This window comes from Aythya ferina, assembly GCF_964211825.1.
Source record: "Aythya ferina genome assembly, chromosome: 8".
Lineage (NCBI taxonomy): Eukaryota > Metazoa > Chordata > Aves > Anseriformes > Anatidae > Aythya > Aythya ferina.
In genome coordinates this window covers 30591121-30607724 of record NC_140304.1, presented here as the reverse complement: position 1 = coordinate 30607724, position 16604 = coordinate 30591121, and the positions used below count along the sequence as shown (strand labels likewise).

Below are 16604 nucleotides of genomic sequence, written 5' to 3'. Positions count from 1 at the left end.
TATGATATCTGGGAACTCAAAAGAGGAGAAGCATGAGTTCTTCACACCCAGAAATGCCAAGCTTGCTCTTTTCTCCTCCCTTCTAATCACAAGCCACAAACATACTTAAAAACACCATAAGTAAACATCAGATACTTACGTTTCCATTCTGAAAGGGAGGTAACGTGCTAACGGGCCAGCTCACAGGAGCTGGCGGGCTGTCGGTAATTTCACACTTGGGGTCTCTTGCAACTATCATCCTAACAGAATTCCCACAGTTCCTCAGCACTTGTGCAACTTGTTCGCTGGTCATTCCCTGCACGTTGGTCCCTCCAATCTGTAAGATGTGATCTCCTGTTCGGAGCCTCCCATCCTTGAAACACAAACAACATTGTAAAAAAAAAATTCCAGGCTGTAAATAAAATCTTTTCCATTACCAAACTGAAAAGGCTGGTATTTTCCTGACAGCCAGTCCAGGAGGACACTGTAAAATTGACCACTACCACAACATATTAAATAAGTATTCACATAATTAATCACTGCTTTTTTCCACAGTAGTAAACAGTGATAAATCAGCTTTTCCAAAACTAAGATACACAGGCTGAAGGCACTGTTCCTAAGAAACTGGTTACTTCTCTCATTTAGGAGAAAATAAAAGACATTGTTTTAGAATCTCATGGGCTGTTATGTACTGAATTTTCATGGAACAATCCACATAGAATAGGGATTAGAATAAAAATCACAGCACTTTCATTTAGGACTATTTAGTTTCCCAGAATACTGCTATATTAACCTGGCAATTACTTTCCTATATGCCTAGCTCCAACTCCATCAAGAAACTCCACTGAAAGTAACAGGACTCCACACACACAAACCATTTCTAACATGATAATTATAATTCATAGTCTACATCATCATTTCTAATATAAACTAGCATTCATAGGACCAAATCTTCAGCTGGTATTGATCAGCACAGTCCTACCACCTTAGGTGCACTGATTTATGCAGCAATCACAGTGGAATTATGCCCAGGACTGACTCAAACTCATTTACAAATTCATCCATTTTAACATATATATATGCGCTCATTATTTCACATGTTCTTAATGATGTCTCATTCAGCTAAGAATGATGTGGTGAGTTCTTAACTTATATGCTTCATTTGTAGCCGAGACACTTTATTCCTTACAGCAAAACAGGTGTTACACAATAATTAAAAAATACTCATTTATACATGACAGGTTCAGAGGGGGGCAGTCAAGCAAGAGCCAACGTTTTCCATTAAAGCTCTCTGAATCTCCAGTTTTTGTTTCCATCCTTAACTGGAGGAAGTACCTTAGCCTGTCTCTCTTGTTTGTTACTGGATCTTGTCTGCATGGGTTCCAGACCTCAGATGCAGTAACTTGTTATGACCAAATTCACATTAAAAATCCAAACCCTGCTTGCAATTGCGTGTGCTCTGCTCCTGAAATGTAGCAGCGATGAAATGTAGTGATGATTCTTTAAAGAGCGGCAGGCAAGTTGCAAACCACACATGCACAACTTTAAAGGATATCAGAAACTTCAAGAAGTCCTGCTGAAAATATCAGAAGAGCTGGGAATATTAAGTTCTACAACTTTTCAAAATTTCTGCATGTTCAACAATGTTCTAGGAGCCAAAGCATGTCTGAGAAACAACTTAATTCATATCAGGTGCTGACTTTTTCCTCAATCATACCTTCAACGTATTTATTTATAAAGTATACGTTGGCATTCAGACTTTGATGCTATCGGCTTCCTTTTGTTTAAGTGTATTAGTTTATTTTAAGACTGTCAAAAGCAGTTAATTATACTTTACAATCAAACAAGAAGTGACATAATATAACAAATTACCCGATCTGCTAATCCCCCAGGAACAATCGTTCTTACAACTACACCACTCGTCTTTCCTCCTACAATTCCAAAGCCTAATCCCGAGCCATCGTTAATCAGCTCAACGTCTTCAACATGGCCCCAGTGAATCTGCAATTAATAAAAACAGGAGGTTTTAATTTCAGTCCATCTTTAATGTTTCTCACTTTCACCTGTACCAGGAATGACAAGAATTAATCAATGCAAGTTTTTTTCTCTCTCTGCCACATATTAGAGATCTGTTGGATTTTGTTCCATCAGCTTCATTTCCGTATAAATACTCTGTGGGATTTCTCATCTGTTTTCAAACATACATTTTGTCTTTTATTTTCATAACAGGATACTAGGAAAAAGCTTGACTAAGAAAAAGAGATTTCAAGATTTTCTTGCCAAAATGAAAACTATCCTTCTAGTTTTTCAGAAATCAAGACTAAGGCAAACAACAGAGAAAAACAGTCAGGAAGCTTGCACTGGCCTAGTTTTCACTTAGCATTGCCCAAATTCTTATATCTGTTATGTCACTTACACACTCTAAACACCACCAGTACATGCTGAATTAATAGCACAGTATAAAATTTTGCCATACTGAATTGGAAGCATGTTTCTAAGCTACACTGTACTATGACCTTATGTTCTACAAGACAATCTGAAAATAACAAAGCTGTTAAGTAACCCAAACCCAGCCAATGTTTCTGTCAGATTAATATCTCATAGAAACCAAAATGGAGCAAAGTAGGCAGATTTAAGTCTTCTGTGAATAAAGGATTTATTAGCATACTGAAAGTCTTTGCCAAAGCCAGTTAAATATCATAAAAGAAGTTTAAAGACCCCCCGTAGAGATATATATTTGTATTTTATTTTGTTAGTCTGTTCAGTGCAGATCTTTCAATGAAAAAGCAGTTAAAGTTTAATTCTTTAAAATTTTCAGTGCAATAAACAATATTGATTATCCACTAAAACCTTCAGATTTCACTAGCTCTGTAATAATCATAAGGGAAATAATTACTGAGTATAAGGAAAAGCACTGCTCTTAACCAGATTTTCATCAAAACCTACTCGCATAATAAATTAAGATTCCAATATTGCAAACCCTGACTTTAGGTGTGCAGTTCAACCAAATTCAGCGAAGCCACCTGGACCACATGGTTTGAACACAGATGTGAGTTCAGCCCTAGCTTATTACATCTCTGAGTGACAATCCCTCCTTGTTAAAGAAAACAAAAGGGTTCACAATGAATGAAACCTGCAGTTTAAAAAACAACAACTGATAAATATGGATTGAGTGGTTAACAGATTTTTTTTCTACTTATTTTTTTTGAAAACTTGCTTTTGAAAGCAAGACTTTATGTTTTGAGTAGCTTAAGTTTAAATTGCTTGGGATATTTCAAACAGAGCTCATGATAGGTTATGTTTACAGTCATTTAAGATGTAATCAGAGCATCTTTAATTGCTGAGCACAAGTAGTTTTCAGCTGGGTATACTCGTAAAACACTTTACCCAGCCTACCCTGAACAGACCCTGCTGCTAGGAATATGTTGATTTACTAAAGCTTCTGCTAGCCCATAAAAACCCAGGATCTATTTTATAACAACTTCATGCAGCTTTGCAATGGAAGCATTATACTTACTGCGTGATCAGTCTAAATCAAATGTCACTGCAGATAAAACCTGATTAAAAAAAATCCGTATACATAGAGCTAGCTAATACAAACACTTACAAGTACAAAAAAGTATCCAGCATAGTTCAAAATCTGATTTTGACAGCATTACAACACTCACGGTCTCAGGTGGATTTATATCACTTAATAAGACAGATGAAGTTCTGCTGTTTCCTTGAACTGGCTCCCTAGCAACAACCAGATGTAAAGATCCTGTGGCTTGCTGGAGGAGTGCAATAGCGTGCTGATGGGAAATGTTCTGATCCAATGGGGTGCAATTAATGGCCAGTATGTGGTCATTTTCCTTTAGTCTTTGATCCCTTAACAAAACATTAAAAGAAATTTTTTAAATGCAGCATAGTGACTTCATAACAGGCTTGGGTAATTTAAACACGAGCATGCAAAATAGTTACGCAAGGTTAAATGATTTATACAAAAGAAATCTGCTCATTAGACTGTCTTCACCACCTTACAAATTACATGCAGTGCACATTGTACTGAACTGCCCAACCAAGTTTTGTTCCAACTTTATCACCGTTTGTGTTTACTCAATTTCTTCCTTCGACTATTCAAAATTCCATAAAATTCCCTCATTCGTTTTTGATTATATTGAATTATAGGACAAGAAAAAACATTTTTGTAGTTATACAATGAACTAGGAACTAGTATTCGTTACTTTTAGAAGTACGTGACGTTATCTCCGAGTACCCACAACTCAGGCTACAATATTCTTTTGTATCATCTGATCTAAAGGTGGTCAAGCTGCATACTAACACTTCTCTCAAAATTTACATTATCAAACCTCAGACATCAAACTTTCTTCAGGCAATACACAGTTCAATTTATATTATACCTTAAGATAACAAATCTCATAGTTAATTCATCCTAGTGATTAATTTAGATTTGTGACAAGGGAGAAACTATCACTCATCTGCTTTGTTCAATATTCATTCTGAGCACGAGACCAAACTGTTACATAGCCAGACACTGCCTTCAAAGCTCTGTAGGAATCCAAAAAAGTCTCCAGGAGATCCTGTCTCAGAAGCAAAATGCGAAGCACGCTGAGGAAATTTATAAAAAGTCCCAAACAATATAGCTGTACATCTCCACTAATGCATTCTACATTTCATTTTTATCATGCGATATTTAAGATGCTTTCCTGAAATCTCTTTCTTCAGGCATTAGCCATATTTTAGATTCTCTCATCAAAGAAAGTGAGCAGCAGGTCATCAAATCCTAAAGTGAGATATTCACCCTCCTTTGACATCCGGATCAGTCCATCTGTCTCCACTTTGAAAGAGCCTAATATGCTTCTCTTTAAGTGTTCTCTGGTGTGTTCTCTGTGGGCCCATAGCCATTATCATTCCAACCTCTCCCCACTCTTTTTGTCATCCTGCGTTGTCACTTCCTGACATGTGTTATTTAAAAAGTGACACCAGTGACTTGAAATCTAGACACATTTTCTTTAAACATAATTCCAAGCACTGCATTTGTCTCATGCCAACTCTTGTGGTTTTACAATCACATTTTATTTTTAAATGATTGCTCTGTCTTTTGTTGTTGGGTGAAAACCCACAGACAATACGGGGAAAAAAACTGCCTGAAGCCTTGATTCAATGATGACATCTGTGCAGGGATCTGTTGGGAGGACTGGATCTAAATTTACACAGGAAACAAACAGTAAACCCAACTATAAATAGAGCATTGTCATAGGCACATAAATAAAGAAACAAGGGGAAAAAATCTTCCAGGGACACAATGGATAAATATTCAAACAGAGGCTAATTTTTATTTTCTTTGTATTCTGTTCCGGGTTGTCTTTGTTTTTCAATCAGTACTCAAGATTCTCTTAAGTGAGTCATGATTTCTGGAAATTCCATTTGTGAACAGCTTGGATATCTGAAACTCATCTGAAAACCTGATCCTCAGGATGAGTCCACTTAGTTGAAAAGCCAGAACTCAAGATACCACCACCACCAAAACATCCCATCAGAAAACCTAGACAAACGTGTTAGCCTGACAGAGTTTTCAGTGCAAAAATCATGACTTTTCCCATCACGGAATTGCTGCAATTTTCCGACACAATTATAAAGATCTCACCTGTCAGCTATGCTTCCTGGCTGGACTTCCTTGACAAAGATACCAGCTTCTCCCAAGCTGTGATTTTTAAGGGCAACCACACTAAATCCAAGACCTCCAACAGAAGGCTTTTCAATCTTTATCGATTCTATTTGTCTCCCCTAGTAAAATAGAAAACATTGATTTACTAATTTTTAATGCAATAGAATGAGCTACTTCAAAATTTATGAACACCAGGAGAATTGTTCTCCTCCTAAGACTAAACAAAGGCAAAATACTGAATATGTTATTTCTATAAAAGCTCCTCCATTTATTATTTTTAATATAACAGAGTATTGGATATGCAAGCACTCTGAGGTTCTGAAACCTCAGGGAATTTAAGAGCTGCTTTCACACTTCATTCACATTATGAGATGAATTCCAAACTGGATGAAAACTATGAACGAAGTGCTGTCTAGAGCAATATATTTGGGGTTTCTGGAAATGCTGCATAGCTAAACTAAATTACTTGTCTTTTGGCTCCTTTTGCTTTTAATGCTGATTTTAGGTGCATGTTCAAAAGACTGCAGCTTTTAAATAAAGAAATTAATTTCCTTCCCGTTCCTGCAAGCTCACACTGAATGCCAGAAAGTTTGCTTTTGCAACTGCCTGCTTCTCGGCTCTAATACTGAATTTCTGGGGTTGTTTACTGGGAAGTATTACTTAGAGAAAGCGCTTCTATCACAGCTGTTTTATCCCAAATAATGTGCAGCCTTTACTGTTAAATCTTTTATCAGATGAGTTAATGACACACTAACGAGAAGAGTTATGCTCAAAATATTACAGCTACATTAAGGTAGTCAATTAGCAACAGTTACTTAATATAGAAAGGCACAACCAACCAATTAAATTAATGGTTCAAAGTAATACAGAACAATGCATTCATGGTATAAATGCCAATTGCACATGGGTGGATGTCTGCACCTGTACAACTTCCATAAGCATCTGGTACATGCTATGTCACGTTAATGAAATCAGCATCTGTCTGGCAAAGTTAAGACATATTAAAAGAAGAGTTAAATAAAATATTACATGCCAGCTCTTTTAATCATTTGCTCTGTTCATATATCAACAAAGCTGGTACATTTCCAATTCAAAATGTACTTGATAAAAGTGTCTTTCCATCAAAACAAGTTTCTGCAGAAAACATCCATTTTCAATTAAGTGTCAACAAATACCAAAAAAAAAAAAAAAAAAAAAAAAAAAAATGTTTTCTGGCAACTGACATCTCATTTCTACATCAGCATGCTCGGTAGAAAATAAAAAAAAAAAAGGCAAAGAAAATACTTTCCATATTACTTATCTTTCACAGGGAAAACCGATCCTCAGTAACTCTGCTCTCTTAGTGGCTTAGATGGCATCATACTCCAAGATACACAACAAACGTGTTTGTTTGAAAAAGTTTTTTTAAAAAAGGCATGCAAGAAAAAGTTTGACATTCAAGTTTGGTTCACTGAACCTGAGAGCCTTACCTTTGCCATCTTTTGGATGATTGCATTGAATTCATTAACTCCCAGGTTGGGATTGAAGGTAGATGCTCTGGGTTCAGGTGAACTGCGAGGTATACCCACGCTTCCAGCAGCAACTGATTTGTCAGCAAACACTAGTAGCCCTCTTTTGGTAAAATCAAAATCTCCTGACCAGTCAGGAGGCATATAATTGAGCTGTTGAAAACGAACAAAGATGTAGTAAAACTCCTAAAAACATAAACACAGATTTCCACATATATGATCTGCATAAAGACTGCCAAAGAAGCAAGCTACCATATCAAGTTTCTCTCTTCACCATGACGTTCCAGAAACAAGACACACAAAAGCACCAAATATTAAAGAGACACTCAAACACTGGTGCAACTGTCAGGCAAACCTGGATGATTTTTGCACAAGTATCCAAAATCTTAAGAGTCACTTAGCCACACAGGAGCCAAATGTCTAGTCTATGCCATGTTGTCCTAGGGCACAAGCTACCATTTAACATGCTACCATTGCTAGAACCTGCAGGTCAATTTCTGGTCTTGACAGATAATGACTTAGCAAACTGTGTGATGAAAACTCTTCGTGTACAGGTGTCATCGACACCCACATCCAAGGTCTAAGTGTCAACTGGCATTATAAACCAATCCACACAAGTCCATTCCACTGCCAGAGCTAACACACTTCAAATCTAGCTTGGGTTTGTCTGTATCAGAGCTTGGCAAATCTTCAGGGTGATTTTCTAGATTTTATTTCCCACCGTAGGTTAACCATTCTCATGGAAGTCAGCAGGGGCTAAGTGACGGTGTGTTTTAGGGAGAAAAGATGCTGCCAGTCAGCTCATAAACAGCATTTAGCTTCTGGGAAAAACAGAGTCCTAGTTCCAACTGTGTTCAGGTATCAAAGTACTACAGCTGATGTCTTTTGCAGATGCTTTTCTCAGACTGATGTGGTTCTCAGTGCCTGGCTCTTGTGCATCCCTTTCAAAGCTTTCTGCCCCGTGACTGGTTTGTTGCAAGAACCCTCATCATTTCAGTAGTGACTGCGCAGATACCAGCTTGACAAGAAAAGAAAAAGGCCAACATTCACTCATACCAAGTTACAGCTTATTAATGAGCGTCCTCATTAACACATGCCTACATACCCTGTTTTAAGTTCCAAGCGCAGCATTGTTATCATCACATCAACAATTGTAATTTTACACTCACTTGCTCCTTCAGTTGCTTGATGGATTGCTGGAGGGTCAGTATCTGGTTAAACAAAGGGCTCCTGAGCGTGTTACGCAAAACAGTCAGGTTTTCATTATGCTGGGCATCTCGTTTCTCACGCAGTTTTGCTTGCAGACGATCGAGGATCTGCAGCACCTGCTGTTTATCTGCACCACAAAGTAGCACAAGTCAGGAACGGAGCTTTGTTTCTCACTGCTTAACAGAAGTAATCACTTGCAGACTACCTACCTGCAGCCGGATTCTCAGGCATGTTGGATAGTATTTTTGGAATTACTCAGAAAGACCTAGATGAGGTTTAAAAAAGAATAAAGGAATAGATTATATCTTTGAGCAGATTGCTAAAAGGTACACCATCAATAAATGCACTAATAAGACACTAAGTTAACTATAACTAAATTAATTAAAACCCACTACTACTCCCTTCTCAATATAGACTGTTGCACAGCAGCCCCAGCACATCCAGAAAATCGTCCTTGTTCCGTGTGTTTTTTCTTTCACACACAAGAGGAACAACTCCTCCAAATACAAGGAATAATGCAGGTTATAAAAAATATTGGCCAAGGAAACTGAGAGGGAGCTGTGTTCAATCAAATTACTGTGAATGTGGACATTGAAGTTGTGATAGTTGTGATCTTTTCAAACACACATATACTTAAAATCTTCCTGTTATTTAATATGTACGTTCCCCCCAGTTACTTTAATTATTTGTAGACAGTGTTCTTATCACAAGAGCTCAGCCCTGCCATATGGCAATATAGGTGAGACCTGGCATCTTCCTATAAAACAGTGATGAGGTTCCCCCCACCCACAGGAGAGCACAGCATTAAGGCCCCAAACTGGCCAAATCAATGCCTAGTCCAACATCCAACAGCGTAGTCACAGCTCTGGTGCCAAACAGGTGAAAGAAACCTGCTCCCTTCTCCTACACGTGCTTGCCTTTCTCTTTCCTACGTACAAGCCAGGCTTTGAAGGAACACAATATCCTTTATCGCCCTCACTGCAGTGCCAAAGAGAACAGGTCTCCAACTGAGGCTGAGGCCTAGATGGCAGTATAAAAACAACAGACTTGCAATTAGCAGCGATGATAAATTCATGCTGTCACTTGTGTGTTATTACATTGATGTGGAACTTGTCGTTCTGAAATCTACCAAGGCAGTTATACCAAAACATACATGAGAAACAAGGTTTCTTCGCTTAGTACAAGCTCCTCTGAAAGAAATCAGCCACTTAAAAGCTCAATTTACATAATTTCAGCTCTGCCCTGTATATAACTGGGTAGTTTATGAATAATATAAATTTGGAATTACTTTAGAACAAAAATAGCCATATGTAAAAAAAAAAAATAAGGTCAATTTACTTTATTAATCCTACAATGCAAGGGCAGGAATGGTCGTATGCTCCTGAATGCAGCCCCAGGGTAAGCACATCCCGGGGTCCCCTCCCAGCAGATCCACTGCTCCTTTCAGCTCTGCCTCCGACGCCGTCTGCGCTCCAGTTGAAAATGTCTCGAGTTCTGGGAGGACACTGCAATGTTTAAGAGAATATTAATTAAGCGGGTGAAAAGGCAGCAGTATTATAGCTTCTCTTCTCCTGAAGAGTCAGGTTAAACCAATTTACCTAATGAAAAAAAAAAAAAAAGAGGAAGTATGTCAGAAACCACAATGCCTGATTTATGCACGCTCCTCTGTATCTAAACAGCTTTGGCTCCTGTAGGAATTCCTGCAGAACCCGGTGGGTTAGCATGGTTTCCACCCAGGGCCAAGCAAAATGAGCAGCTCTGCAAGACTATTAACACATTTAGGAGGTCATTGCAAAATCAAACCCTGAGCAAGGGTTGAGGCAGCGTTCGACCCCTGAAAGATTTTCAGGAATGCATCTGAACTCGTGTAAGGGCTGCGACTTTGTTTTCTTTTCCATTTGAAATAAAACACTTCTAAGAGCACGGCAGCCTTTGATTCTGGGCTGAGATCTGATTCCGAAGAACAGATGAGAATACCATTTCCTTGCACATTCCTGAGTCTTCATCTAAACCGAAAAGACAAAACTTCACCTCCTTGACTAAAAATACGGCAGGAGCCTTAACAAAAGAGGAATATGGAAATGTTTTCTTTCTTCCCAATTTAACTTCCCTGTTTCCCCACTTCACATCAGCAGTTACAACAACAAAGCAAACCCTCGACAGAACGAGATGCAAATCCACTCCTACGAGGAAAAGCGACTTGAAACACCTTAAAACCAGCAGTAGGGCGAAGGAAAGATTAAACCCAGAAAAGAAATGCAGCATGGCAGGAAATAATGACAACCTGACAGCACTCTGCACGTCTAAGAGCTGGAGCCAAGAGGCTGGTCCAGCTCTCCAGCCACCTTTCACGCGTTTTGTTCCTCTTCCCTTCCATCTGGGCTCGCACTCACTCATTCATCTGATCCCACAGCGAACTGGAACGGGGAGCTGAGCACACAAAAACCCCTTCATGTTTTGGTGGGGGGAGCTTTGTGCCCAGTTCGGGCTCCAGTGCCAGCAGCAGCACGCGGGATGGGGCCGGGCCCGCACCTTGCAGCAGCAGCTAGTGGTTGCAGCAGCTCAGCTGCCCTGGCAAACCACACGGCGAGCAATAGCCTGCGTCACTCAAAGGCAGCCTCAAAGAGCCGCGCTGACAGTCTCCAAGATGAATCTTTTTTCCATTACGGTGGCTGTAACAACAGCAATTATGACAACGGGTACAGATCCAGGAAAGAAAAATTAAGAGCAGAAAAATGTAGGTAGGACATCGAGGCTCCATCTAACACGCAGAAGAAGTCCCCTGAAGAAGGAGGTGAAGAAAAAAATAAATAAATTAAAGAAAGCCTCAGCTTCCTGCTCGAGCTGTTCCAATGTGCTGCCAAGAGCCACTGCCCACCTTTCTGCCCCAGCAGATGCTGAAGTGGATCTCGAGTAGAGTTGGTATAAAAATGAAAGTTTACACAGCACTTCGGGATTCCTCGTGATCACACCTGGCTTCCAGCCAGCTTGCAATGGTTTTAATGATTTAATTTTTGTGCAGTACGTTAAAACCACCCCCGGTGTTTCTTTGTTCTCTGATCTTTCGCAAAAAGAGTAGGGGAAAAAAAAAGTGTTTTATTTTAAAGTAGACAGCTCCTTCTGGTGTGAAGGCATCCCTGAGAATATAAACTAACTTCAAGTTTTTGAGTACCATATAATTGAGGACAAGTCCCTACGACTGGCTTTTGGGCTCCAGGGAAACACACAACTCCCTATATTAGCATCTGTTGATGTTTGGGGACCCAAAGAGGTCATCCCTAACCCATCTCCAAACACTGATGGTCGAGTCTGAGCAGGGTGTCAGCAGAGTGTTGCTAAATTAGGAGGTCCATTCTTAGACGATAATTTTGAAGGATGATCCCAAAACACTATGGTTTGTCTCGTTAGAAGCAGTTCCCCCACTCTGCACTCAAATTCCTTAGCTCCATTCTCCGATTTCTCCAGCCACTTAATTATCCTGTTGGTAGACAAAACTGCAAACCTCAAAGTTCAAAATTCATGTCCCAACTCTCAATGTAATCGTAAAATCATTGTGAAAATCGTGGATTTCAGGAAGCTCAGTGTTTTCCAATACCAGGAAAAACAAAACAAAACAAACACAACACTTCAGCACAGCATGCATCTGGGTTTTTACTGTCTTCACTTTTGAAGAGCTGGACTCAACGCATCGTAGGGAGCGGGAAAGTTTCATAAGGTTTTGTATGAGATCCTAAGACTTGGATCTTCTTCAAAAGCAGACTAAGAAAACAGGAATTCCCCCATGCTGATGCCAGCAGAGGTCATCAGAAGAGCTGAAAGGTTTAAGTCTTCTATTGCCACGGCCCCCCAGCCGCCTGCCACTTGCACGAGACGCGGGGTGCTCATCCCCAGCACGTCCCAGACCCAGGGAGGAACACGACACCTCTGGCAGCAGCCTTGACAAGCACTCGCCCTCCGTGAAGAGCTGCTGAAAGACAAAAATCAGGGGGTTTCTGCTGGGAGCGGAAGGAGGGCATGGTTTCGCCAGCAGTTTCTTCTGCACATGTGCCCCCTTGCCCTAACTACAACTGCTTCTGCCCTGTCTCCTTCAGCTCGGCCTCCAAAAACCTGAACCCTTCAAGAGCCACGTTTGTAGGGAAAGCCCTGCCTCGACTGTGGCTCTCCCGACTCAGCCCTGGTACAGCCATTTGGGACATGAAATGCTGCAAGTCCTCAATGTGCAGCTGCTAACTGCTGCTGTTTTCCAAAGGCTGCTAACAGGGCCAGCCGAGCAGGCTGCCGTGGGAACAGCCAAGGGTACTTCCCCATCCAAAGTCACCTTTCTGCACTACTGCAGTTGTAATTTCCCCCAGCCCTGTTATCAGGAGCGACTGATTCAGTGCATGTCTTTCCTTTTCCTCATTGCTCCAGGAGAGATCTCTGACTTGGAAAACTTCAGTCCAAACCGCTTAAAATTTATTAAAAGGCAAAGGCAAGAGAAAACAGCGTTTGGTAGTGTGATCTTAATCCTAAAACGGTCCTAAAGCAGCATCACTTCTAACTTGTGGTATTAAAAATAATATGTTTTGCAAGCCACGGAGCAGCTACGTACTGTTAAAAACAACACTATTTCGCACGTACTTTGCTGTTCTACTTGGTTTTCCACCCTGGTAACGCAGAGAAAAATTCAGTCCAACCAAGCCTAGCGTGTACACGCCTTTCAGAAGGCCAAAACCTGCTGTTCTGTGTCGTGTTACAGTTTTTATACAAGTGCTACAGCGCGCGTGCTGACTGCTCCAGGCACTTGTAAGGAGGAAACAATTGCACAGCGCTGTGAGTACCTAAATAAAAACGCACCATCCACCTCCAGGGAAAAGCAGGTCAAAGCTAAACATTGTTAACCATCCAAAAAACCACTCCGGGGACCAGCTGAGCGTGCTGCAGCATACCATTAGTGTCTGAGAGATGAGGGAAGCAGAAGAACCCCCTGTACCTGTGATGACCAGCCTCCACACTGATCGGGAGCAGCCTTACTCACGCCGAAGGCACGCCAACTTCCAACAAGCAGAACCTGAATTCCTGCGGGCTGGAGGCTGGAGGGGAGCGCTGTGGGCTCTCTGATGGCTGATAGGAGGCTGAGCTCGCACCCGACGCCTCTGGCAGAGGAGCAGGAGGTGGTCTCCACTTGGGAACCTCTTCTCAGAGGAGGAGGAGGAGGAGGAAGCCTGAGAGTGTCGTTTCCCAAACACATGCAGGGCGTCCTGCCCTGCTTACATTAGCCACCAAGTCCTCAAGTTCTGCTGAAACAGCGCGCCCCCTTCACGGTGGGGGCTCGTTTGGTCACCCCTAACCCTGGCAGCAGCCCCATTTTTGAGCTCCCACACCCGTAGAAACACCAAAAAGCCGCTCTCCAATGGAGCAGCCCCTAAGGACCAGCACCCAGAGCGGGCTCCAGGCGCTCCCCACCCTCACAGGGCGGCTGCGGTGCCCCCCAAGCCGGCTGCCCCCTCTCACAGGGGGGCTCCCCCTTTTCCCCTCCCAACCCTCGGGGCTTCCCCTCAGCCCCCCGCAGCCTCTCGGCGCCGGTACCTGAGAGGCCGGAGCGATGATGGCTGCCGCCGGCTCTCACCTGGGCGGAAAAGGGAAGCGAAAGGGAGGGGGGGGACACGAAGGCGGCTCACCTGCGGCGAAGGAAGCCGGGGCGGCGCGGAGGGAGAGCCGGCCTCCCGGGGGACGGACGGGACGCGCCGGGGGCGGCCCGGAGCCGGCGGCCGGAGGAGGGAGGAGAAGGGTGGGGAGGGGGGGGGAAGCTTCGTTGTCGTCCCCTCAGCTCTTTGGGGTGAAGCCGGGGGTCTGCTCCCAGCCTGGGGACGTGGTGCTGAGGGGCTGATTTCGCAGGCTGGGAGCGGGGACGCGGAGCGCAGGGTCGGGGCGTGAGGGGAAAGGCCGCCGGTGGTAGCACAGCCTGCGTGGCATGGCTGTCAGCACAGCCACCAAAATCCCCAGCAACAGTAAAATGGAGGCGTAAAAGTTGTATAAAACACTTTATTTGTACTTATTTGCAGCAAGTCAGCACCCAGTCGTGAATCCAGGCAGCCTGCTGCGCACCAGAGTTGTTCTCAGCCCTTATCTCCTGCAGACGAAGCAAGTTCTGCTCGGCCTCAGCAGTACGGGCGCTGCCGCTTCCACTGAGGGAGATGGCAAAAGCCTCGGGAGGACTGGGACCTGGATGGGGTTTAGCAGTTGTGACACTTCCCCTGGGGAGCCCCAAAGCAGCGAAACTCACCCGCCTATCACCACACTGGCCACAACCAGCACTGCGCCAACAGCGCTCCGAGCCACACCGCGCTACCTGTGGCTACGGAGGGGTGGTGGCGATGGCTTTGTGTGTGGCAGCAGCGGCTTGAGTCCCTGCAGAGGCAGTGAGATGGAAGGCGATAAAAGCAAATGAGGTTTTTGCACCGCCGGCCTCAAAATCCTGAACATGCACCACTCATAGAAGTTAAAGCGGACTGTGGCTGCTCTCCACCTTTGACTAGTGTACGTTAAGTCTGTTTTCAGCTATTTTATGTAATGTTTATGTTTTATATACACACATATAAACACCAAAAATATCAAATGAGCCTCCTCCAAAAATACTTTTTATTTTGCTACCCAATTCCAGTAGCTCACGTGGAACAAATCTCACATAACCCTGCTGGTTGCATAGCATAGGCACTACAAAAGGTACAGAAATGAATTTTCACCTCCTAACTAGGAAACAACTTCCCTTCTTCCTAATGCCCCCCCTTAAAAACAAACAAACAAAACAAGAGCAGTTGCACTAAAGCATATAACATGCTAAGGACATATCACTTCATCCTAAAAAAAAAAGATTCCAAATGCCTGACTTCCCAGTCCTAACTCTCAATTTTAATTAATGTAGTGCTTGCGAGAAGTGACAATGTTTTTGACAGTGATGAACAGCAAGTGGGGTATTTATCCATCCAAGAGATACAATGTAGACAAAAGAGCTAAGCACTTTTCTCATCAGTGCACCTCAGTCTCGATCTCGGAGGGCTGGGTTCATTACAGAGTGCACTCTGTCCCTGGCCTTTCTTTTCCAATTGCTGAAAGGAATGTCAATTTTCATTTGCATACTTTATCTGCTGAATTTGAGACTGCCAATTTAGTTTACACAAATCTCCCAAAAGCCGTTAGACAGCCAGTGATGTGAAATATTGCTGAGATCTTTGTCAGACATCCATATATTTTAAATCAACGTTTTTACTGATTCTCTGAGCACCTGGGGCCATAACAGACCTTTCATTGGTACTGACAGACTCATCCCTAATTCACCATTCATCCACAAAAACAATCACTGGAGAAACCAGAAGACTTTAAGAAGGGCTGGTTAATGACATTCTCTTAAATACCACCTGGGAGTTGTTTCCAAGCTTTTAAAGCTTCTAGGTCCCCATTTGTTTTTCAGGAAATGCTTCTACATTGGATGGAAACTTCTGACAGTAGTGCTGCCTTTCAAGTACGTTCACCACTGAACGGTCTCTTCATCTCAAACAGTCCGCGATCCCCAGCAGCTCACAGCTGAAAACTGATGCTTTCAGAAACAAGCACTAGAAAAATATGGAATAACTTTTTAAAAAGTGAGAAACAAACAAAGGTTGGTTATCACCACAAAATACCTTACGAGGAGCAAACAGTGATGAAGATAAAGCTTGTCTTCTGCGGGTATTTAGCACACATTTCAAAAAAAAAAAAAAAGTAGAGAAAAAGAAAAACGAATAAAGAGAAGGTACTTTAACAGTACACAATCACAATTTTACATGAAAACGCAAGACGGCTCGAGGGCTCTCCTAGCCGGGCCTGGCAGAGCCGGGCGGGCACGGGCCACCCACTTTACCTCAGATCTGAGGAATTTTCTCTGAAACTCTCTCGAAAGCGCCCACAGCTCCCAGGGCAGTGCCAGGACAGCGTTCACGGGCACCAGGCGGGACGTTAGGCCTGCCATGCCGGTGATCGCCCCTCAGCCCCGTACTTGTCCCTCAGCCGCCTGCCCACGCTGCTCTCACCCCTCCTAACCCAGTCCTCACCAGCCACTTCCAGGCGGTTCCTGGAGCAGGGGACGCCCCCCGAGAGCAGCCCTAGGACCCCTCACAGCCCCTTCACCGCCCCCCATCGCCCCGCGCCGCCCCGCTGAGGCGGGGCCGACATCTTGGGTAAGGGCAGAGGCGCGCCATCCCTCGGGTGGCCATCTTTGTCCA

The 16604-nt window shown here is 42.9% G+C and overlaps 1 protein-coding gene and 1 long non-coding RNA gene across 8 annotated transcripts in view; both read right to left on the bottom strand.

Moving 5' to 3' along the window:
- The window catches only part of PATJ (PATJ crumbs cell polarity complex component), a 145582-nt gene extending 131531 nt beyond the window's left edge, over positions 1-14051 (bottom strand). For 5 of the 7 annotated variants that reach the window (XM_084528543.1, XM_084528549.1, XM_084528546.1 and 2 more), the window contains exons 1-9: positions 13933-14043; positions 9703-9869; positions 8574-8629; positions 8325-8491; positions 7117-7308; positions 5627-5766; positions 3648-3846; positions 1852-1980; positions 140-352 (exon numbers count right to left, since the gene is read on the bottom strand). In XM_084528543.1, the coding sequence (XP_084384669.1) occupies positions 140-352; positions 1852-1980; positions 3648-3846; positions 5627-5766; positions 7117-7308; positions 8325-8491; positions 8574-8595 (1062 nt within the window). In that variant the 5' untranslated portion in view covers positions 8596-8629; positions 9703-9869; positions 13933-14043. Of the gene's footprint in view, positions 1-139; positions 353-1851; positions 1981-3647; positions 3847-5626; positions 5767-7116; positions 7309-8324; positions 8492-8573; positions 8630-9702; positions 9870-13336; positions 13649-13932 lie in introns of those variants that run through there. The other 2 variants (XM_084528545.1, XM_084528544.1) reach the window with 2 other exon arrangements.
- A 904-nt stretch (positions 14052-14955) lies between these two features.
- On the bottom strand, positions 14956-16455 carry LOC311440974. Its single transcript, XR_014695696.1, has 2 exons — positions 16244-16455; positions 14956-15956 (listed from the first exon to the last, which is right to left on the bottom strand). It is a non-coding gene; the product is annotated as an uncharacterized lncRNA (long non-coding RNA).
- Between the last annotated feature and the right edge of the window lie 149 nt (positions 16456-16604).